We start from the raw sequence: 23,035 nt of genomic DNA, 5'->3' as shown, positions 1-23,035 counted from the left end.
TCCCTCCGCCCCGCCGTCCCGCCGCCACACGCCGCCGGAGCCCGGACCGCGCGCCCGTCCTCCTCGTCGTGCGTCGCCGCGGCCGCCGGACCCGCGCCGGCGGGAGCCCCGGGCTCACCATGTCGGTCGCGCTCAGCAACAGGTTCCAAGGTAGGCGCCGCCGTCGCCGCGCGGTCCCCGCCACCCCCACCCCCCCGGCCACCTGCGCGCGCGGGGCGGACGGCGGGGCGCGGCGTGCGGCCCGGGCACCCGCGCTTCCCGGGCCGCCTCTTTGTCTCCCGCAGGAGGGAAGGCGTTCGGCTTGCTCAAGGCCCGGCAGGAGCGGAGGCTGGCGGAGATCAACCGGGTAAGCGCGCGGGGCCGGCGCCCCTCGGGGCCACCTCCGGTCGCGAGGCCGCCTCCGCCCCCGCCTCCGCCCCCTCCCCTTCCTCCGCTCCGGGCGCCCCTCAGTTTCCTCCCTCGGCCCCTGCCCCCGGGCCTCGGATTCCGGGTAGGTCCCCGCCAGCCCCTCCAGCTACCGCGGCCCCCGCGGCCCCCGCGGCCCCCGCGGCTCCCGCCGCTCGGGTTGCAAGTTGTTACTCTTAGCCTGGGGAGGTGGGGCTCGCCCGGGCGCTTTGACGCCGCCGGCGCCGGCCTCCCCGGAAGCCCGCCTGGGACCAGCCGCCAGGATTGGGCTCAGGGAGGGACCTCCGGGTCTCGGAGCGGTCCGGGGAGTACAGCGGTGGAGGGGAGGGAGGCCCAGAGAGGCAAGGTGGCTGCCCCGAGATGGCCCAGAAGTCCAGGTGGGGCTGCCTTAGAAGCCGGGTCCAGACCGCAGGTAGGTGCTCCCTGCCCCATCGAAGATCCAAGCGTGCACCCCAGCCCACCCCACAACTCTTTCTCACTCCTGCCTTTAGGAAAAGTTCTCTGAGAGACCTGATGCTTTTCTTGTTGGACCTCGTGGGTTTTCTTTATAGAGATCCTGCCGTTGCCAGGCACACAATGGGAGCTGCACGAACGTTTGCTTAACAACCAGTGAATTCTAGAAGATAAGTTAAAGTGTCAGGGCCTCCCTAGGCTGGCCAAAGCTCAAAGGCAGCACAGCCCGAGCTCTGGGGATCTGTGAAATCAGGGCTCGGGCCTGGCCTCCATCAGGTACCTGCTCTGTGGTCTTCAGCAAAGACTCTCCAAACAAAGTCGGGGTCACCATGAGGGCCCACCAGGGGAAGGCATGTAGTGTGCATGCTCCAACACCTGGTGGGACGATGACTTCTGTGGATGGTGCTGGAACGATTTCCTAAGGTAGACATCTCCCAGATTCCCTCCAAACAGGCTGCAGAGGCTTGCCCACTGAAACAGGGCTGGGCATTCCGCCTGCTGGCTCCCCCAGCTGCTGGGCACCCGAGGCCCAAGCCCAGCTCAGAGTCCCCAGATTGGGAGCTGGTGACGGTCACCAGAGTCATGGTCAAAGTTGTGTGGAGGTAGGTCCATGGACTGCAGTATTTTGTAGTACTACTTCTTGCCAGAGCTTTGCAATCTTGATTCCCTCTTTGATTTTTCTGGAGAGTCTGGAACTTGGTAGCCTATCTGATTTCATCCTGCCGGCTGTAGGAATCAAACACAGGACTCTGGGGACCTTGGGTCCCTCCGAGTAAACTCCGGCCTCCCTGTGCCATCATCACCCTGCCTCTTGGTGCCATCTCGAGCACAGCTGAAAGGGAGACTGGACGTGTGGCTGGGGCTCTCAGGGGTCCGGGCTGCTGGACTCCCTCCCAGTTTACTCTGCAGCCAGCCCGCCCTTGGTCTTGGCTGCTCTTGCCCTCTGGACAGAAGCCTGCAACCCTGACCTCATACAGCCCCCTGGGCCACTCAACAGGGCGGGTTCCAAGCTGGCTGAATCCACCCACAGCCAGTAGGCCCCTGAGCCAGAGACAGCTGGAGATGGGGGAGAGGTGGCAACAGAGTCAGGCAAACCAGAGTCGCTGAGAATGTGTGGGACTTTCCGCGCCTGTTCTGCCCTTGGTGGGGGAGCAAATCAGGGCAGTGGGGTGGGGTAAGACTCTGGGTTGTTTGGGAGGTGGACTGGCATGGCTCAGAAGGGGGAGGGCCTGTGGCCCCCAGGGGCTGACCTGGACAGCACTAGGGCTGGAGAAAGTGAAGAGGGGCCATCTGTCACTGCCCTGGGACCCCAAAGCTCAGAGAGGGCAGGCAGCTGGCTAAGGCCACACAGAAGCTGGTGACAGAGCTTGCAGTCCAGTGTCCTTTCCCTCCCTTCCCAGAAGCTACTATGGGCCCGGCCACGGGAATCCAAGCAGCTGTCGGGCTGCTGGATCAAACCAGAGGAAGGGGACTCCAGGAGCAAACCAGAAGTTTGACCTGCTCCCCACACCCCGCAGGAGGTCAGGGTACCCCCCTCCCCACATAGTGTGGAGTCCCGAGTGGGGGTGAAGGGGCTCGCTGGCTCTATGACCTTGGGCACGTCACTCGAGATAATGGTAGTTTGGTTGCTGTGATTTTGCAGGGAGATAATCTATGTAAAGCACATACCTGTCATGATTGTTGTCTTCGGTTTTGTTTGGTGCTTGAAGACGCAGGGAGTGGAAACCCAGGGGCAAGGTCTGAGACAAGCCTCAGCCTATGCCGGCTGCTCTGCCCGGGTCAGACCCTTTCATGTGCAGAATCTCAGTCTTCCCTGCCTGAAATGGGAGTAGCGATCCCTGCTTTGTTCCGAGTACCTGTGACAGTCAGTGGTGATGAGTAGACAGGGGGTCCTTGCAGACTCAGGGAGTCACTGCTTGAGGGTCTGAGTCCTTCACCTAAGACTGGGACCACAGCAGGAGTTTCCCGAGGTGGGTGGATTCTTTTTTTTTTTTTTTTTTAAGATTTTATTTATTTATTCATGAGAGACACAGGCAGAGGGAGAAACAGGTTCCATGCAGGTAGTCCGATGTGGGACTTGATCCCGGGACCCTGGGACCACGTCCTGAGCTGAAGGCAGACACTCAACTGCTAAGCCCCCCAGGCATCCTGGGTGGGTAGATTCTAGAAGGAACCAGGTTGGCAGCCCAGATCTGCTTTTCTTTGGAGTGCAGCTTCACTGCCCCTTTGGAGTAGAGCTTCTGGGGGGCCGGGTGGAACAGTTTCCCAGTGGCCCTGTGGGAGCAGGAATGTCTTGGAAGATGGGGCTTCTTGACGCCCTGGCTGCGTGTGCCTGAGTACCTCTGAGGCTGCTGCCTGGGGCCAAGCCCAGCCTGGCTGGCAGCTGTGGGGGCTTCTCTGGGCCAACATCCCAGTTCCCTCCAGGGCCTCCCCACCAACCCGGGGCTGGGCAAGCTTCCAGGGGGTAGCAGGGCAGCTCAGTCTCGGCTACTGTTGTTATAAGGGTCAGGAGTAAAATTAGAAGGGAGTCTTGGGTGGACCTGGAGGTCTTGGGGGAGCTGCGTGGAAGTGCACTTTTTTTTTTTTTTTTTGGTTTCGCTCTAGTTTTTGTGATCATTTTCTGAGCGCTCGGCATGTGCCAGGCAGCATGCCAGGAGTACTTCGGGAATTACCTCGTGGAGCACTCACTCTAATCCCTTGAGTGTCTATTCCCATTTTACAGAAAACAAGACTCAGAGGGGCTGAGTAAACTGCCTGAAGCCAGCCTGTTTGTCCCTGCCATGTGTGCATTGCATGTACCTGTGCATTGTGTGCGTGTGTAAAAGGATGTGAGTGTTCTCTGAAATACTCAAGCGGGCAGGACCTGCACGTGCCTCCTACTCCCCCCCACATAGCTGACATTCCCTGAGCTTTTGTGGCATGGCAGGTGACCCCGGGCCAGCCGGGCCTGGCCTTATATGGCAACAGGACAAATTCTCTCCAGCTTCCCACAGAGGCAGAGAGAAGCAACGGGGCTGGGTGGGTGCCCCTCGGAGTGCCCTTACCCTTGGGACTGAGCGGGAGGAGCCCAGAGGATGACGAGGGCTGCATCTCAAACCAGCCAGAGGCCAGGAGCTTTGACGAATAATGTGGGACGTGCCTTTGCTCCATGCGCAGTGCTTGACATGCATCATCTCCGTGACTCCTCTGGATGGAGTGCTTGATTAGATAGATGTGCAGGAGGAACTCTGAACGTCCCCATGGGACACGGTTTACTCAGGCCTACATTTTAGAGATGAGGAAACAGCTCAGTGAAGTCACCTGCCCAAGGTCACCCAGCCAGGAAATGGCAGAGCCAGGATTCTAACACCACGCGGTCCCTGTTGCCTGCCTGGGACGCTGTCCGCCAGGGGTGGCCACGGCCTAGCTGTAACACAGAGCCTCTCTTACTCATGTGATAAGGATCTCTGGCTACTGTCCTGCCTTCCCAGCCCTCCTGGGTCGAGCGAAGGGCACTCAGCATTCCCCAAGCGTTTAGGGGCCCAAGGATTATTTCAGAGCCCACACGCCATCAATACTGGCAAGAGCTGGACAGGGTAGGCTGGGGGTCTGTGCCCTGGTGTTACATGTCCCTGGCCCTCCCCCAGCGATAGGGGACCTCTGAGACCTGACCCACACACTAGGCAAGTATGTCTTTTTGCCTGTGTACTGGCAGTGCCACCCTGCCCCTGCCCCGGTGAGTGTGCCCAGCTGGCATCTCTGGGCACCCATCTCTCTTGCTCTTCCTTAATATATTATAAGGGAGATGCTGATAAGCAGCCACGTGAGCCTCCGAGGATTCAGTGTCCCACAGTTGGTCTCGACCTTGGTGTGGCCGTGTCACAGGAAGCCGGGGATGGAATTTCTGTAGAGTCTGCTTCATCTGTGAAGCCTGTGGGGTGTTTTTCTTCAGCTGCCCCAACTGCTGGCAAGGATGCTGTATCCAGAAGAGGCCCCAGAGCTGCTGTGGGGAATGTGAGCCTGCTGTCCTTGTGGGTGCACATTACAGGCTCCTGCCACGCTAGGCACCAGGCCGGGCATGGCCCTGGCCCTGGCCCTGGCCCTTTAAGAGCCTGTGAATTGCGTCAGAGGCATCTCGGCCCTGGGCCCTATGGTGCTTCCTGTCCTTGGGGGTTTTGCCCAGGGCTTCAGCCACCAGCTCCTTGGATGGCCTCCAAGATGGTGATATCTGCCCGCCCCAAAATTCTGCTGCAGCTAATACATAAAGACAAGCCCAGAGGGCCAGGAGCAAGCATCCGGGAGCAGGTGCTAGAGGTACCAGCCCAGAAAGAGAGTTAAGTAGGGGGTGGGGGAGGGGAGAGCAGGCAGGTGGCAGGGATCTGGAAGCCAGGACGGCAGGGGCTGCCAACATCTGCTGGTTTTGGAATGCCCAGTTCCTTTCTGGGCATCAGTGCATGTAGATGGGGCTCCCAGGCGTGGGGGTAGATTCAGATATTCATCAGAGGTCCTAGAGGTCCTAGAGAGACTACAGTAAGCAGGTGTGGCTGTGGCGCTGTCCCCTGGGGCTGAGACAGGAGCACTCTGTCCCGTATGGATGGTCCATTACTGCCAAGTCCGCCAGGTATCCAAGGACAAATCAAAGCTTGCGCTGCAGAGGGATGCAAAGGGCCAAGGCTTGCCAGGAGGACTGTGTGGCACAATGTGGGACAGGGAGTTGTGGGTAGGTCTCTGCCCTTCCCCTGCTCATGCTTCTCTCTTGACATGGCTTGAGTTTGGGGGATCCCGACATATAATAAGAACAGCTGACACTGGGTAAGCGTACTAGGAGCCAGGCCCTCCCTGTGCAGTTAGCTCCTTTAATCCTTACACCGACCCAATGAGGAGGTTGATCACATTTTACAGATGAGAGAGCTGAGGCCCAGAGTGGCAGAGCAAGTTGCCCAGGGTCCCAGAGCTAGTAAGTGCTGGAGCTGGGATTTGAACCCAGGCAATTCGATTCAACCTCCCTCCCCAAGCTCTTTGCCCTACACACCCTGCACCTCGGGAGTCTAGGTGGGTCTCCTGACCACAGTGGCTGGAGGCAAGTCTTTCCCTTCTGAAGCCTCAGTTTCCCCAGTTGTGGAATAAAGAGGACAAGCTGGATGCCCTGAGGAGTCCCCTCTAGGTTCTGTGCCTGCATGGACCTTGCCCGTGGTCTGGTGTGAGGACTGACTGGCTCACAGCTTCCTGCCTTGGACCCCAGACTCCTGCCCACTTGTGGATTCTGGCTCTTTGCCAGGGACTCATCAGGCCATTTCAGGGTGCCATCAGAGCCCAGCCCTCCCTCCTTCCCTTCCCCAAGCATCCCTCATACCTGGAGGCCCTGACAGCAGATTCTGCAGCTGGGAAAACTTGTCTTTTGGGGCCGTTAGTTGGAGTGGGAGAGGGGCCTGGCGGTGGTGTCATGTATTCACACACCCTCCTCATCCCCCTAGAGGGCTTAGAGTAGTTCCCCAGGGTCTGGAATAACCTTTTGCAGCTCCCCACGAGGAAACATAACTCTAGGTATTGACTTTCTTTACCCAGAAACCTGTGGCCAGGCCACCCTCTTCTCATCTGGGGACAGGGGAGGAGCTGGGATGGTCAAGGGAAGTAGACTTTGCTTGAATTGTTAAAACTTTGTATCGTTGGGTGAGTTGAGCAACATCTCTGGGCCTCAGTTGTCCTATCTGTCCAATGGGAAGACCCGGAAAGGGGAAGGAGAAATTACAACCAGCCTAAGTCAGACGACAGGATTTGCTTCCGAATCTGTTTAATAGCTGATGACGGTCTGGATGATGAGCTGCAGGGTGGGGTGTGTGTGTGTGTGTGTGTGTAAGTGCATTCCACACACATATAGATGAGAAGGTCACTAACAAATAGTTAACATTTATTTAGTATTAGGTGCCAGGCACTGTACGAGCACTTCACATGCATTTGCTTACGTCCTGCCGTTCTCAGACCACACCTATGAGATATTTTTGTCCTTCCCACAAATGAGAGCACCCAGGCACAGACGAATGAAGTAATTTTCATACAGCTACTAAGTGGTTTGATCCCAGGCATCTGGCTCCAGCCCACCCTCTTTTTGTCCCTTGTGCTTTTGTTCCAAACATCTGTGGTGGCTTCTGTCTCTTTCTCCTCTGCCTGGGGACCCAGAGTCAGGGCAGCTGGGGGTCCTGCAGTGTGGACACGCAGGCAGGGTACCTGCCCACTGGGCAGGGAGTGCCCCAAGGCTGGGCAAGGATACAGGGTGGGTGGTAGGGAGAGGACGCTTAGAAGTGGGAAGGCTATGGGCTGTGCATGAGCAGGAACCAAGAATCCAAAGCATGGAGCTGGGCTGGGGGCTGGGAGCCCCGCCAATGGAACTCCTGCTCTGGGTTCCACCTTCCTCCTCCCTGGCACCCGGCCAACAGCCTGGCCTGCACAGCTGTCCCAAGCTTGGGCTGAGCAAGGGTTGCCCACACATGCATGGACAGGTCAGCTGCCTCTCCCAGCCCCGGCCACCCTGTGGCTCAAGCACGTCATCTTGGGCTCTAAGGAGAAATGCGATTCCCACCTCTGATCTCCTGCAGTTTGTATCGCGCACAGACGCGTTTGTAAAGCTGCCCTGCCATGTCAGGGCTGAGAGTGGAGAAAGTGATTTTGGGCTGGATGCCAGGCTTCTCCATTCACTTGACAGATGTTTACTGAGCACCTACTATATGCTGGGCACTGCTGGGTGCTAGGCATCAGTGGGCCTGGAGACAGTAAACACATCCTCCTGGCACCTATAGCCAAAGCTTTGCTTCCTCCCGGCTTCCTTCCAACACCCACTACCTTGGGGCACTTTGATTCCTCAGCTCTGTGCAGGGAAGGAGCCCAGGCGGTCTCTGCTGTGGACTTTCTTTCTATTTTCTATTTTTTTTTTAAGATTTTATTTATTTATTCATGAGAGACGCAGAGAGAGAGAGGCAGAGGCATAGGCAGAGGGCTCTCCAGGGGGAGCCTGGTGCGGGACTCGATCCCAAGACTCCGGGATCATGACCTGAGCCAAAGGCAGACACTCAACCACTGAGCCACTCAGGTGTCCCACTGTGGACTTTCATCCCAGCTCAGTTACTTGCCAGTTATGCTGCTTTGAGCAAGTTCTTTATCCTCTCCGGGTCTCAATTCATTCACTCAGCCTGCATATATTTACTGAGCACCTACTATGTGCAGCCTACACTGTGGCAGGGCAGACAGACAATGAACAGTGCCCTTAATAAGCATCACATTGTAAATTGTGTTCGGAAGTGATTCATCCTGTGGATAAAAGGAGATGCGAGGCAAGTAAACGGGGGTTGGGAGTGGAGTGGGTGGGGTGGATGGGGTTTGCCTCCTTGAGAAGGTGCATGAAGATGGTGAGGGAGAGAGCCGTTCAGGTGTTGGAGGTGGTGAGCGCTGCAGGCAGGGGGCACAGCTAAGCAAAGGTCCCCAGGTGGGAGCAAGCCTGGCATGGGGGAGGCACAGAGAGGAGGCACTCACTCTATAGTGGTGGGGGTGGGTGGAGGGCAAAAACCAATAAAACGCAAGTTAGGTGGTTGGTAGCGCTAAGGAGAAAACAGTCTCCATCAGAGCGAAGACTTTCCCCATGTCTCCCCTAGGGGTACTGTCCCTGCCAGCTGGGGGTCAGCCCTGTGAAAGGGAATCACCGCCTGGTTGTCCTGTGTCCATCTGTGCATGATTTGCCTCCAGGACTGGGGGCTATGCCTGACCCCTTGAGCCCAACTTCCCTAGATCCCTGGAGGGGTTGGTATGCGCTGTGGGACAGGCTCCAGCTGGTGCGGGATTTCTGGTTAGAGGGAATGTGGGAGCTGGGAGGGCCCCCAGGTCTCTTGCCAGAGGTTCCCAGATGTTAGGCCTTGCCCGTGGCCTTGTGCCTCCCTGAGAAGGTTTTCCGGCTCCTGAAATGGGAAAGCGGAGGGAATACGGGGGTAATGCAGTGAACCAAACATAGGCTAAATGGATTCCATTTAGAAATTATGAACTTTCCAATTTTATGGAAAGTCCTTTATTAAAAAAATATTTCATTTATTTATGAGAAAGAGAGTAGAGGGAGGGGAGGGGACAAGCAGACACGGTACTGAGCACAGAGCCCGTCACAGGGCTCGATCCTACGACCCTGGGATCATGACCTGAGTCGAGACCAAGAATCGCACGTCCAACCAACTGTGCCACCCTGGCACCCCCAAAATGTCCCTTTCTGAACTCATGGCAACCGGCATTGGTGATTGTTTAGAGTCTCTACTTGGCAAAATAAACCCTTGGCAGCCCTATGTTAGCACCTCCCTCTATTTTCTACTGTTTTGGGAAATGTTTGCTTCTGTATTATCTCAAAATCTGGGAACTAGTGACCTATTTGTCCCTCTGCTGTGCAGATAATAGGACCTGTGACCCCGGAAGGTTGCTTGTCGTCACAGACAAGAGTTAATTGTCCTACTTTTGGTCCGAGGAAAAGAGCTATGAGAGCTCGGAGCCAAGAGGAAGAGAAGAAGAGAACTCCCGACTGCAGGAGACAGTTCCAGCTCCGGCTAAGCGGGGGCAGGACCATGCGTGGCACCTGCTACTGAGGGCCAATGCGAAGCTGTGGCCAATCCACACCATGGGCACTGGGCTGCCCTCTGCCAGGTTGCTGGAGGCAGGGACCAAGCCTACTCTTGCCAGCTGCAGGGACTTCAGACACGTCATTTAACCTCCCTGAACCTGCTGTTCCCACCTTGAGACCCTGAGAGAGCTCAGTGCCCTCCCAAAGCTGAAATCCTGCACCAGCCAGAGCCTGTCCGCAATATATACTGACCCCTCTGGGGAATCTGGGCGAGTGAGGCTCAAGGGGATAGAGCAGAGCCCCAGAACCAATGAGGGGAGCCACATGGGCAGATGGGCATCTCTGTCGAAGGGGTGGGTTAATGCGGAGGAACTCGAACCCTTGAGCGGATTGATTCTGCCTCACGTTTCGTCATGCCCGTTGCTTCTTGGACGCTGATGGAGAAGTTTGGCACTACAATGGGTTATCCCCATTGAGGGGCATGGGCCTGAGGAGATGGGCACCCTTGCACCCATTTCGCAGCTAGTAAGGAGGGGACCGAGACCCCAACCCAGAGCACTTTGGTCATCAGTTGTGGGATATGGCAGCAGGAATTTAGAAACAGATTGAGGGATGGATCCAAATAACATTTGATATCATTTTAAACACAGGCTTCCTGGAATTTTTATGGTAAGGACCTTATTTCCCTGGTCTCACCTGCTCCCTTGGTGCCTGGAATGAGTAGTGTCCCCTGTGGCCCCTCAAGAACTGTTGAAGGAGGGGGCAGTGCCCTGTCCGGTCTGCTTAGTAATGAGGAAAAGGAGGTTCAGGGGAGAGAGGGGACTTGCGGAGTCCGGTGCTAGGACAGAACGTGTCCTCTGCTCTCCCATCTGAATACAGGCTCTAGGGCTGCTGGAAGGTTAGCAACAAGGTGAGCAAGCTACCTGGCACTGTGCCCAGCATAACAGGTACTTACTAATTAGTGGTGTTATGTTTTGAATGCCTGCTATCTGTCCATCTTTAAACATTGGCATTAAGGATGAGGGGTCTATAGGAGACAGAGTTCAGGTGAAGCTCTGCCTGTGTGAGCCTTAGTTTCCTCATCGGTAAGACGGGAGTGGTATACTAGCTACTGGGACGCCTGGATGGCTCAGGGGTTGAACGTCTGCCTTCTGCCCAGGGTATGATCCCGGAGTCCTTGCATGGAGCCTGCTTCCCTCTCTGCCTGTGTCTCTGCCTCTCTCTCTGTGTCTCTCATGAATGGATAGATAAGATCTTTAAAAAAAAATACTAGCTACCTTTGGGGCCCACTGGGAGAGCCTAAGAGATCATGCAGATTGGTGTTTCACTCTGGAGGCTGTGTTCCTCCCCTCCCCCACACATCTGGTTCTGAAAGGCATCCTTTGAGGGGAAGGTGGCCCTATTTTACAGGTGAGGACACAGACGAGAGAGTAAGTGACCTCCCAAGTGATACACAATCATTTTCTGGCTACAACAGAGACTAATGCAATAGTTGCTGTTTATTGAGCGCCTGCTGTGTGCCAAGAGTTGTACATACACTCTCCTTGGATTCTCTTACAAACTTGAGAAGTTGCTATGATGATTATACCCATTTGTCGGATAAGGCAATAGAAGTACAGAGAGGAATTAATAAGCTGGGGTCACGTACTTAGGAAGTTAATGCTGGAAACAGGCAGCTTGGGTTTGGGGCTCGTGGCTTCATGGGTCTTGAAGCTGGGGTGCCCTGAGGGAGGAGGGTTATACTGTGAATTCAGAGGCTGGCTGAAGGTGTTTAGGGCAGAGGCTCCAGGCCCCACCCTGGGCTGCCGAGCATGGTTCCTGCCTTCGGGGTGGACTGCGGATCTACCTCTGAGGCTTGACAGGAGGCCAGGACAAACATGGGAGCCTCCTGCCCTGCCCGGCCACCTGGCATGGGAGCAGACATGGGGGCAGTGGGCGTATGTGTCAGTGAGTTCAGCCTGCTGGCCCGGTGCTCAGAACTGTCCTTTCACCTTCAAAGGAGTTTCTCTGTGACCAGAAGTACAGTGATGAAGAGAACCTGCCGGAAAAGCTCGCGGCCTTCAAAGGTAAGCTGGGGCTGTCTGCCTCTCCCTCCCGGGAGAGCTGGGCTGGCCCCTGGCACATAGGATCCCTTACCCTACAGGGCCAGCCCACGCCCCCTAATTTTTCCAGAATGCCCTCCTCCTGGGAGGGCTGTGAGAAGGGGTGCTGGCCACCGGCACAGGCCCCTCCACCTGCCTCCATGCCACCCCAGGCCCCCCACCATGCCTGCAGGCCCAGCCCCTCACCCCCTACCCTGGCTGCTGGGCAGGCAGGGCTGAGGCTGGCTTGCGTCGGCTGCTGCCCAGGCCCTGCTCGCTCCTGGGGCCCCAGCACACAATCAGCCCTTTGTAGCAGCCCTGGCCTCTCCCCTCCACGGGGGAGCGGCTCAGGAGCCCCTGTGCAGAATGGACGTTTGTGTCGCCACAGTGGGGCAGGGGGCAGAGTTTCTGCCCATTGAATCCCAGCAGCACGGGATGAAAAGAAAACAGGGCCCAGGAGCCCGCGCGGGGAGGGGGCGGCATAAAGGTCCCTCTGTTCCGGGCCCTGGCGCTTGGTTCCCAGCCAGCAACTCGAAAGGAGAGGAGCCGTGCACATAAGGAGCAAGACAGACCCACCTTTCCTGCCTGGGAGATGCTCTCGGCATGCAGGGAGCCCTGGCTGCTGGAGGATCTCGCCAAATATACTGAGGTCACATTCCACCTCCCCCCCAAGTTTTGGCAATGGGGACAACCTTCCAGCTCCAAGGCAAAGAGCCTGCCAAGTGCTCCTCAAGCTGCTTGCAGGACACTGATGGCGAACCCTTTGTTGAACGTTGAACTTGTGGGAACTACTTCGAATGCCGTGTTGTGGACTTCCCAACTCATCCCAATTCAGCCAGGAGGGAGATGGGTGTGAGCTTTAATTTATAGATGAAGACAGTCAGGATTAGAGAGGTGGGGTCACACAGCTCGCCGATGGCAGAGTTGAGGCTTGAGCACGTACTGATCTCTCTCCAAAGCCCCTGCGCTGAACCATTATGGAGTGGGGCCATTTATGTGAGCAAAAAGAACTAGAGCAAAGACACCCCCGTCCCTGCCCCATTCCACCAGCCCGTCCTGCTGCCCAGAGGAGAGCCACTCAAGGGAGGAGTAGTCCATTCCCTTCTCTCTGGGATAACAAGGGGATCCCTCTCCAGGGGTGTCTCTGGGAGGAGGGACAGAGGTCTCTCCTCCTTGTCTTCGTTGGCACCTAGGATTGGGTCTGTAGGACTGGAACCACAGAATTACCTTGGAAGTGAAGAGACTAAAGATTTTCAAATCACTCACTCATTGGACCTCTAAATGAGCACTATGTGCTGACCCCACTGCAGGCCTGGAGGTGCGACAGGGCACACGCAGAGACCCCTGCCCAAAGGAGGTTGTGTGCTAGCAGGGGAGGAGTGGGGAAGAGAAAGGTACTGCAGAGCACACAGATGATGGTAGGTGCTCTGTGGGGGGTGGCAGTGCCCAACCAGCAAGGTGGGGGCCGGGGCCCTGAGAATACCTGGGAAGAACATCCAGGGAGAGGGGCACAGCACACCTCAGCAGGAGCGCAGCGGGGGCGAGAGTAGAGCAAGGGGCCGAGGGGCCTGGAGTAGTAGGACCAGTGGGAATGGGAGCAGTGGTGAGAGAGGAAGAGAGAGCTTGGTAGGCTGGAGAGCAGGCCCTCATAAAGGTCATGGGGAAGACCTTGGCTTTCTCATACTGGCTCTTCAGTGCAGAATAGACTTCGAGGGCCCTGCTTTTTTACGGTGGGGGTGACCTGCCCAGGGCCACATGCTGCCCTTGTCAGAGGATTCCAAGCTCATGGCTCTGCATATGTTCCCTCACTGTTGGAGATTCCCTGGATCCTTTGATCAGAGAGGCTTAACTCAAGGTCTGTAGGTGAACTTTTGGGGAGGGTCTGTGTCCCCCTGGACACTATATGTGCCACTTTGGGTCAAGGGCAGGTCCACGGCATTTCTCTTGGGAGAGCATCATATTCTCAGGGGTGGCTGCAAACTCCCCCCCTCCCCCCGCCCAAATGTTCAGAAACCACAGGGACTCCTTAAATCAGTGGTTCCCACACCTGGCTGCCCAGCCCATCAGAATCACCTGAGACACTCTAGAACATACCAGTTCTTGCCCCCACCTTCCCAAAGCCACTGCATACATATATCAGGGTCTGGGAATCTATTCTGGTCACTTCGTAGCCAATATGATGCAGCCACCTCATGCTGGTGGGGACCCAGGAGGAAGCAGCTGCCTTCCTCCGCAGAGAGAAGGGCCCCTAGTACTTTATTCTGTGGCACCTTTGGGAGAGGAGTGTAGGCAGGGTGAGCTCTTTCTCCAGAGACAATGGCTGAGATGACCGGAGTCATGTCAAGACCCCCAAGTAAGGTGAGGAAGATGGTGTAGGCTCCCTGAGGACCCGGCCAGTTGCCCTCAGGACATCTCTGGGACCCTGCAGGGGGTTGAGCTAATGCCAGTTTTTGCTCTGTGATTTCCAGAGAAGTACATGGAGTTTGACCTGAATAATGAGGGCGAGATTGGTAAGTGAGGCCTCGAGTGTGCGAGGGGAGGAGGGCGTTTGGTCGAGTGTGCGAGGGGAGGAGGGCGTTTGGTGGCTGGAACAAACCTTCTCCGTATGAAGGTCCGGAGAGCCCCACTGACCCACTTGGGTGATTGAGGGGCACATACCAAAGCTTCCCCGATGTGCCAGACCAGCGAGCTGTCCGTCAGCCTGGCTGCCTTGGACCCTGGACCCACTGTCCCCAGACCCCTCTTCTCATTGGTTCCCTCCTACCCACCCCCCTGCACATGCCGCAGCCTTCCACGCCAGGTGCCATGGGGATTCAGGATAGAGGGTGCCGTTCCGGCCTGGGGTCGGAGATGCTCAGGCTCCTGATGCATTGGTCCAGGGGGTTGGCAGTTCCTTTGTCCTTGCATTTGTACACTGTCCTGCATGGGACACGGTGCTTCTGTGAACGTAGCTTCCCCTCCTCCAATAGACCCTGATTGTATCGTGTGGTCTGGGCATGGGGGGGGGGCGGGTGACAAGCGCCAGTCCCATGGCCCTTAGAGCCGAGACCATATTTTTTCTTTTTTAAGATTTTATTTCTTTATTCATGAGAGACACACAGAGAGAGGCAGAGACACAGGCAGAGGGAGAAGCAGGCTCCATGTAGGGAGCCTGATGTGGGACTCGATCCCAGGACCCCAGGACCATGCCCTGAGCTGAAGGCAGACGCTCAACCACTGAGCCACCCAGGTGCCCCCCGAGACCATATCTTGACCTTCCTGAGTAATGCTATGACATGGTCAAGGCCGACTTGAATTATTCCCATTTTACAGATGAGGAAGCTGAGGCTCAGCAGGGTGCACTGACTTGCTCGGGGCTCATGGTGGTGAAGTGGCAGGCCCAGCGTCCAGATCCCAGCCTTTGGTTCCCAGACTGGCTCTCCCTCCTCTGTTTCGCCCTGAGCTCAGTATTGCTGCCGCTGCAGTGTTTCTACCCTTCCTCTGTCTTGTCTCCTTCTTCTCCTTTTAAAATACTTCTATCCTTGTTTTCCTTTAGGAAAAAAAAATGGGGCGTTATCAAATTAATACATTTTCATCATAATAAATTTTGGAAAACACAATGAAGCACAAAGACAAAAACAAGTCACCCACAATAACTGCTCTAAATATTTTGGGTTGTATCCTTCCACCCTTTGTTCTAATCACAAATGCTGTTTTATGACCATTTTAGAACCTCTTTTAAAAAATATATATATTGTGAGTGTCTTGCCATATGATTAACTTTTCTTTTGAGTTATAATTAATGGCTGCCTAATATTCCATCACGGGGCCAGACTGTGATTTGTTCAGCCAGTGCCTTAGAATCGCCCATTTAGACAATTTCAATTTTAACTACTTTTGATAGTCTTGTGGAGAGCGTCTTTGTATATGAATCTTTGTCCACGATTATTTCTTTAGAGTAAATCTCAGGAATTAGACATTCTGGGTCAAAGGCTTTTGAAGCATCTTGCCAAATTGCCTTCCAGAAAGGTCTTGCCAATTTAGAGTCTGGCCAGCAGTGTGTGGGAGACCTGTCACTTATCCCCGCAGAGTGCCGCCTAGTTTCTTTGAAATGCCCTGGGCATCCTGTCACCTAGGGATCTGGCATCAGTCTGCCCACCCTGCTCTCGGGTGAGCTGTCCCGCCACACCCTGGGCCCTAAAATTGGCCCCCTATCCCGCCTCTCTCCCACCATCCTTTGCCGACCCATTGTTCACAGAACAATCTGGAGGAAATTGCCTAAGATCTGGGCAGTCAGCAGGTCAGAGGCAGCAGTTCTGTGGAGTGTCGTGGCTCTTTGGTGCCTCCCTTGTTTTTCTTGAATTTTGTTCCTTTGTTGGTTTTCCTGCTCTGCGGGATATTTTTGGCACCCTCACCCTGCCAGCGAGGCAGAACCCTAGGCCTGCTGGGTGGGAGTGGCAGGTGGAGAGAAGCTGCCACCCGGCACCCCGCGGAGTGACTTTCCATGCCGAGGGTTGAGCCGACTCCCTGACCCCACCTTGCCAGGCAGTGACTTCCCGGGGAGCTGGAGCAGGGGGCACACAGCTCACTGTAACTTCAGGGCACAGCAGGTGGAACAGAGTAAACAGTGGTGGCTCTGTTACTGAGCACCTGCTTTATGCCGGGTACTTCTTGCACACCACCCTTCCAAAAGATCCCATCACCCCATGTTACCACTTCTGGGAGCAGTTTCAGAGAGGTTAAGTAGTTTGCCCTTGGTCCCACAGCTGGGAAGAGCAGAGCTGGATTCCAACCCAAGTCCAAGTCTGTCTGACTCTAGGAGTCTGTGTCCCTAACCACTAGTATATACTACCTCTGAAGAGAGCAGGGAGGGTGTGATGGGCTCATCCCCCCCTGGAGGACAGAGGCTGTTGACCACAGTCCGCAGGGAGAGGCTGTCCTGCGGGGCTTCTTCCGGGAGTGGGTGCCAGGGGAGCTTGGCCCGCAGCCTGTCTCCACTTAACAGATCTGCTTTTCCTCTGGCAGACCTGATGTCTTTAAAGAGGATGATGGAGAAGCTCGGAGTCCCCAAGACCCACCTGGAGATGAAAAAGATGATCTCGGAGGTGACAGGTGGGGTCAGTGATACCATCTCCTACCGAGACTTTGTGAACATGATGCTGGGGAAGCGGTCGGCTGTCCTCAAGCTGTGAGTACCTCCTGCCTCTCCTGGGACCTCTGAAGGCAAAGTCATTTTGCGTGGAGAGGCCATTCCCTGGCCAGGAGGGAACACCCTGTGTGGCCTGCGTGATGAGGGTCTTCATTTCTCTGAACCCAATTTCCTTGTCTGTCAAATGGTCACATTAATACATACCTCATAGGCAAAATTAGCCTGTAGCAGAACTTCTGGTAGAATCAGCACTCAGTAAGCAGAAAGATGGTGGTGATGATAAATCTGTGAGGGCACCTGGGTGGCTGGTGGTCAAGCGTCAGCCTTTGACTCAGTTCATGATCTCAGGGTCCTGGGATGGATGGAGCCCTGTGTCAGGCTCCCTGCTCAGCTCTCTCTCCCTCTGACCCTTCTTCCTGTTTGGGTGCATGCTCTCCCTCATTCTGTGTCCCAAATAAATAAATAAATAAATAGGATCTTTAAAATAAATTTAATAAATAAAACACCTAAGGTTTAGTGCGTTTACAGTGTCAGGCACTGGCCTACCCAGTAACTCCTTAGATCTATCATTTATTAATTCAGTAGATATTTACTGAGCACCAACTATGTGCCCAGAATTATTCTAGGTGCTGAGAACACATGAATTGCTGGCCTCATGGAGCTTACATTCTAGTGGCAAGAGACAGAGAAAAACAAAATCAAAACCCTAAAAGGCTAAAATGCCAGATTGCAATGGTGTGGTTCAAAGGAAAACAAAGTGAACAAGAGGAACAGGGAGGCATGGGATAGTGGGCAGAGAACATCTCACTGAGAAGGCAACACTTGACCAGAGCCCTGAGGGTGAGAGATGTGAAGCGATGAGCCATGGAAAAGATCTGGGGAAAACCATTCTAGGCAGAGGAAGCAGCAAGTGCAAAGGCCCTGAGACAGACTGCTTGTATGCGCAAAGAAACAGCACGGAAGCTAGTGTGGCTGGCCATCAGTGAGTGCAGTGAGTGAAGGATGAGTTTGCAGAGTGACGTGGGGACTCATAGGTCACAGTCCCACTTAGTATTTGGCACTAGTGTGAAGGGATGCCATTGGGTGACTCAAAGCTAGGGGCTGATTTTTAAAAACCTCTGGCTGCAGCAGGGGTGAGAGTGGCAGCGAGGAGGCTCTGCAGACAAGAGATGAGGCCACTCGGCCTGGAGAAGCTGCAGTGAAGGTGGCAGAAGCCGCTAGAATCAGGAATGATTGGGGAGACAGAGCTGGGAGGCTTGCTTCAATGCCCAGAGAGGGGGCGTGAAGTACAGCAAGGAGTCAGATGATTCTGATCTGTTTGGGGTCTGAATAACTGAGTGTAACTGAGTGATGTTCCGTTTGCTTTAGGGAAAGAGCAGGGGAGGGACTAAGAGTTGATTTTTTTAAAGATTTATTTATTCATGAGAGACACAGAGAGAGAGGCAGAGACACAGGCAGAGGGAGAAGCAGGCTCCATGCAGGGAGCCCGATGTGGGACTCGATCCCGGGACTCCAGGATCAGGTCCTGAGCCAAGGACAGACACTCAACCACTGAGCCACCCAGGTGTCCCAAGAGTTGAGTTTTTGATGGATTAAGTTGGAAGTGACCTTTAGACGTCCAAGGGGAGAGGCCATGGAGGGGGCTGGATGTGCAAATCAGCTCAGAGGTAAGCTGCTTGTGGACTGTCGCCCTTAGGGAGGGATTTCTAGCCAGGGGATGGAAAGCACGCACCCAAGGAGTGCCTACAGAAGGAGTGGGGCACTGATACTTGCTACGGCTCCAGGGTGTTGGCACTTTGGGGATCCTTACTTCCGGATGGAAACACTGAGCATCAGGGGAGTCGAGTGTCTTTTCTTGAGTCACCAGCTAGGAAAGAGTAGGGCTGGGATTCACATCAGGCTGTTTCCCACGAGAGGCCCCATGCAGGACCCTTGTCTTCTACTTTCCAGATGCTACTTTCTTTGAGAGTGGGGGGGTGGCAAGGGAGAGGGGGAGAGAGAGAGAGTCTTAAACAGGCTCCAGGCCCAGCATGGAGCCCGACACAGGCTCAGTCTCACGACCCTGAGATCATGACCTGAGCTGAATTCAAGGGTCGGATGCTTAACAGACTGAGCCACCCAGGCGCCCCAGATGTTACTTTTAAAACCTTGGGAGGTTTTTGAAGATCTGAAAGGGTTTTGAGCAGAGCCGTGGCCCAGCCTAACTCTGCCTCCTTCAGGTAGCATGGTTAGGGGAAAATGCATGGCCAAGAATACAGAGATCTTTTTTTTTTTTTCTTTAAATACTTTATTTATTCATGAGAGGTACACAGAGAGAGGCAGAGACACAGAGGGAGAAGCAGGCTCCCTGTGGGGGGCCTGATGCAGGACTCGATCCCAGGACCTGGGATCATGACCTGAGCTGAAGGCAGACGCTCAACTACTGAGCCACCCAGGTGCCCCGAATACAGAGATCTTTGTACTCAGTTTTCTCTCCTGTGAAATGGGACTAGCAGCCCCTTCCACACCAGAGAAGATCCCACTGGAGAATGGACGCAAGGACCCTGCAGCCGAGGACCTTGCAGACACTGGGATGATCTATCCCTGGATAAGGGAAGGAATCCTATCCTAATCCTGTTTGTTTTTTTTTCCCTTCATCTCCAAACCAGAGTCATGATGTTTGAAGGAAAAGCCAACGAGAGCAGCCCCAAGCCAGTTGGCCCCCCTCCAGAGAGAGACATTGCCAGCTTGCCCTGAGGACCCCCGTCTGGACCTGCCCCCGTTCCTCCCTCCCGATCTTGCTGACCTTGATTCATTGTGATTTGTCTTATTTGTTTTGTTTGGTCATCGTGCGTCTGTTTAGTTTTCAATCAGCAGAATCAGTGATCTCTTTGTAAAGCACAAATTTTCTGCCTTAAAGGGGCTCTGGGCCAGGGAATTCTGAGCCTTGGGGACCCTCCCTCTTTTCTCTTCCCTCCTTCCCCCTTCCCTGTACAGAAGGGCTGACATCAAACCAAAAACTGAAGGGAGCAGCCAGGACGGGGAGGCTGGAAGATGGTGAGCCTCATGCTTGGCACTGGCACAGTCCGTCCTTCCAGGGTCCCCGAGCTAAGTCCAGGCTCGCTGGCCTGGCCCTGGTGAGAACCACAGCCCACTTGCAGAAGATCCTGGAATGGGAACTAGGGTTTCCTCTTGGGCTGTCTAGGGCGTGGCCACTCACCCTCCTCCCCCAGTCCCCACTTCTTATCCTCACGGAGGTGACAGAAGCAGAGGAGAGGGGCTTGGTAGTCTGAGCCATTCAGGAAGGTTCCAGAAGAAATCCTCTGGCCTTGGCTGCAGCCACATCTTTATAGGCAGCTCGGAGGGAAAGTGTAGCCCTCCTGTCCTTTGCTGGGGCAGCAAAGGGCTTTGGGGGGTAGAAGGGAGGCCAGGGGCCTTGGGAGGGGCATCTGTTTGGTCTGGTGCCACCTTTCGGGGTGGGGGGGATGCTGAGGATAACAGGATAAGAGAAGGAGGCATAGAATGCCCATGGCAAAAAGTCAGCACCACTAATTAGCCAAGAGCTGAGAAATAGGTTGCCTTTCTGACCCCAATCTGCTTGAAAGCTGACCGTGCCCCACCCCATTTGCCTTCCCATTCATTTATTCATGCAGTCACTCACTCACTCACTCACTCATTCAACAGGTATTGACCACCTATTATAAGCTTTAAGTCCCCCCACTTTGTCCTGACATGTGCTTTGCCCTCTAACCCATCTCTCCATTTCCAATCACCTAAAACCTTGCCCTTGGGAATTGGATTGGGGTCCCTTATAATGGACTCCCAAGGTTCGAGAGCCCTGATCCACTCTGTAGGTTAGCTGGACGGGTCCTCTTATTTCACAGGTGAGAAAACTGTGGTGCTCACAGGGATTAAGTGCCTTGCCAGGGGGTTAGTTGGGAGACGGAAATTTGGACTGGAACCCAGGGGTTCAGATGCCGTGCCCATGCCTCATCTCTGCTCTGGGCTGGTTCAGTGTTGAAAACGAGGGAAGGGACGGGGAGGGGTAATTCCTAGGTCGATACTTGGGGGAGGCCCTGGGCCAGGACTCACCCTTCCCGGGACCTCCACGTCAGCACCAGGGCTTGGGTAAGGGCCAGGCTGCCTTGGCCGTTCTGCCCTCCCTAGAGCTGCTCCGCCAGGCCACTTCCCAGAACTCACACAGGAAGGTGTCACCCTCAGCCCCTCCTTGGCTGAGCAGAGACCCCAGCCTTGGCCCCATCTGGTTCTGGTGTCCCTTACCCTGCCCACTCAGGACTTGGATGCGCTCATCCATTGATTATATTCATTAGGCTATGGGCCAAGAGCGAAGAACCAGGTAGTGAACTGGACAGACTCCTAGAGTTTTCATCTAGTGGGGGAAGTCAGAACCAGAGAACCACCAGGGAGATGAATGTTAAGAAAGAGGGGACTGTGGGGTGACTGCACTGCAAGACTGAGCAAGAGTCTTGGAGAAGCCCTTGCCCAACATCTGGGTGCTGCTGGAGGTGGGAGTCCGTGTGGGCTCCCCGAGGCTCCTTAGTGACTCGTAATCAAGGGCCCAAGGAGTTGCCCTTGCAGCAGCTTGAGGAGTGAAGAAGGTAGGGGGAATGAGGAAATGCCCAGGATTAATCGTGGATAATCCTGGTTAACCACCAGGTTAATCTGGTCTCAACCAGTTGAGAAACAAGATTATTTGGCTATGACTGGCTGATCTTTAGCCCAAGGAGCTGCTTCAAATGCACAAGCCTAGTTGAAGTTTAAACCCCAGCAAAACAGTTCTCCCTGTAAGTGTAAAACTCACCCCACCACCCCCACTGTCTCCCTCTCCCCCCAGATCGTTAGAGAAACAACTGCCCGTCCCTACCCCTTCCCGCTGGCCTCCTTCTCTGGGACAGGCTGAGACCTTTGAGCAAGGTAATACCTTCCCTCACTATCCATTATAGTCAGTGTACCTGTTCCTCACTCAGGGACGAGGGCAGAAGCAACCGGGCTTGTTTCAGCAGGTTCCACAGTTAACAAGACTGTAGGAAGCCTTCTTTGAGGGAGGGACACGGGTGGGTGTGTCCCCAGCTTCCGGAGAGGGCAGGAAAGACAGTTCTCCATTGGATGAGGAGTGTCCTGGGAAACATCACCAGTTCCTCCACCATTTATTAGCACTCAATTCCTGGTGGGAGAGGGGCTTAAAAGTGGTCCCTGGAAAGGAGGGTCTGCATATATTTCAGATTGTGGCTACCGGCTCTCGGACTTACTTCCCTGGCCAAGGCCTCAGCTTCTTAGAACTTCAGCTTGTCTTCTTTCTGAAAGAACCAAATCTGACTAACTGCAACCAGCAACGCGGGGACCGTCAAGCACGGCTTTGTCCCTAGACTCGAAAGTTTGCCGGGCACGTTCAGGTGGATGGAGTATGTGAGCGTGTGTGTGCACGTGAGTGCGTGTGGCACTGGATGTCATCTCTACAGACTAGAAATAAAACAGACAGACTTACCAATGTCCCGACTTGTGTATTTTGGGGACAGCTCCTGGGCTCAGCAAGTCCAGAAAAGGTAGCTAACAGAGTGACAGCTCTAATGAATGTGTCCTGTGTGCCAGGCTCTGTTAAATGCTGGACTTCATTTACTCGCCGCGACAGCCCCATGAAGCAGCTTCTATTATCCTTGCTTTTTTTTTTTTTTTCTTTTTTAAGATTTTAGTTATTTATTCACGAGAGACAGGCAGAGGGCGAAGCAGGCTCCCTGCCGGGAGCCCCAGACCGGACTGGATCCCAGGACCCCAGGCTCCCGGCGGGGATCACGACCTGGGCAGGAGGCAGACGCTCCACCACTGAGCCACCCGGGGTCGCCCGTTATCCTTGTTTTAGAAAGGAGAAGCGGGGGGGGGGGGGCGCCTGGGGGGCTCAGTTCAGTGCCTGACTTCCGCTCAGGTCCTGATGTCAGGGCCCAAGGAGGCAGCTGGAGTCGGCGGGGAGGCAGCTTCCCCTCCCCGCCAACAGCGCTCTTTTTCTCAAATAAATGAAATCCTTAAAAAGGTTTTTTTTTTTTTAAAGAAACGAGAAGCAGGCTTGGGGCAGATAAGCCATTCGCTGAAAAGCGGACAGTAAGGACCGAGGACAGCCGTGCCCCCGCCCCGAGGTAACCCGCAGGCCTCGTCCCCGCCGTTCCTGCCCGACGCAGACGCGTGCGCGAAGGCCGCCGTCAGTCACCGCCCCCGCCTCCTGCGAGGGCCCTGGGGGGCGTTCTTCGCCTCTCCGCGCTCAGGCAGCCCCGGTAGCGGCCCCCGGGAGCGAGGAGGTCTCGAGCTGCGACAACCAGGCTCGAGAGTCTCGCGCGGCGCCAGGCTCCCGCCCGCGAAGCGAGCGCCCTGCAGGGGCAGACGAGGCCGACGTCGCGCGCCCTGCGCTCCCCTCCG

The 23,035-nt window shown here is 55.2% G+C and overlaps 1 protein-coding gene across 3 annotated transcripts; it reads left to right on the top strand.

Annotated features, from left to right (window-relative positions):
- Positions 1-23,004, top strand: AIF1L (allograft inflammatory factor 1 like). Of its 3 annotated transcripts, XR_008663272.1 has the most exons (7): positions 1-150; positions 285-346; positions 11,421-11,487; positions 13,971-14,012; positions 16,507-16,669; positions 19,279-21,544; positions 22,674-23,004. XR_008663272.1 is itself a non-coding variant. In XM_055316561.1 (6 exons), the coding sequence occupies exons 1-6, from the start codon at positions 120-122 to the stop codon at positions 19,364-19,366; spliced, it is 453 nt and encodes a 150-aa protein (XP_055172536.1). In that variant the 5' UTR covers positions 1-119; the 3' UTR covers positions 19,367-22,118. The 3 variants fall into 3 exon arrangements, 2 of the variants coding, with proteins under 2 accessions (XP_055172536.1, XP_055172543.1); XM_055316561.1 differs by lacking the exon at positions 22,674-23,004 and having other exon boundaries at positions 19,279-22,118; XM_055316568.1 differs by lacking the exons at positions 1-150; positions 285-346; positions 22,674-23,004 and adding an exon at positions 618-817 and having other exon boundaries at positions 19,279-22,118.
- The last annotated feature ends 31 nt before the right edge of the window (positions 23,005-23,035 follow it).

This window comes from Nyctereutes procyonoides, unplaced genomic scaffold, assembly GCF_905146905.1.
Source record: "Nyctereutes procyonoides isolate TBG_1078 unplaced genomic scaffold, NYPRO_anot_genome, whole genome shotgun sequence".
Taxonomy (NCBI): Eukaryota; Metazoa; Chordata; class Mammalia; order Carnivora; family Canidae; genus Nyctereutes; species Nyctereutes procyonoides.
Note: the sequence above shows the minus strand (reverse complement) of the source record. Positions and strands in the feature narration are given on the sequence as shown.

Coding starts and splice junctions, on each gene's coding strand:
- AIF1L (XM_055316561.1), top strand. CDS start 120: ATGTCGGTCGCGCTCAGCAACAGGTTCCAAG. Junction 151..284: donor GCTCAGCAACAGGTTCCAAG/GTAGGCGCCGCC, acceptor TGTCTCCCGCAG/GAGGGAAGGCGTTCGGCTTG. Junction 16,670..19,278: donor CGGTCGGCTGTCCTCAAGCT/GTGAGTACCTCC, acceptor TCTCCAAACCAG/AGTCATGATGTTTGAAGGAA.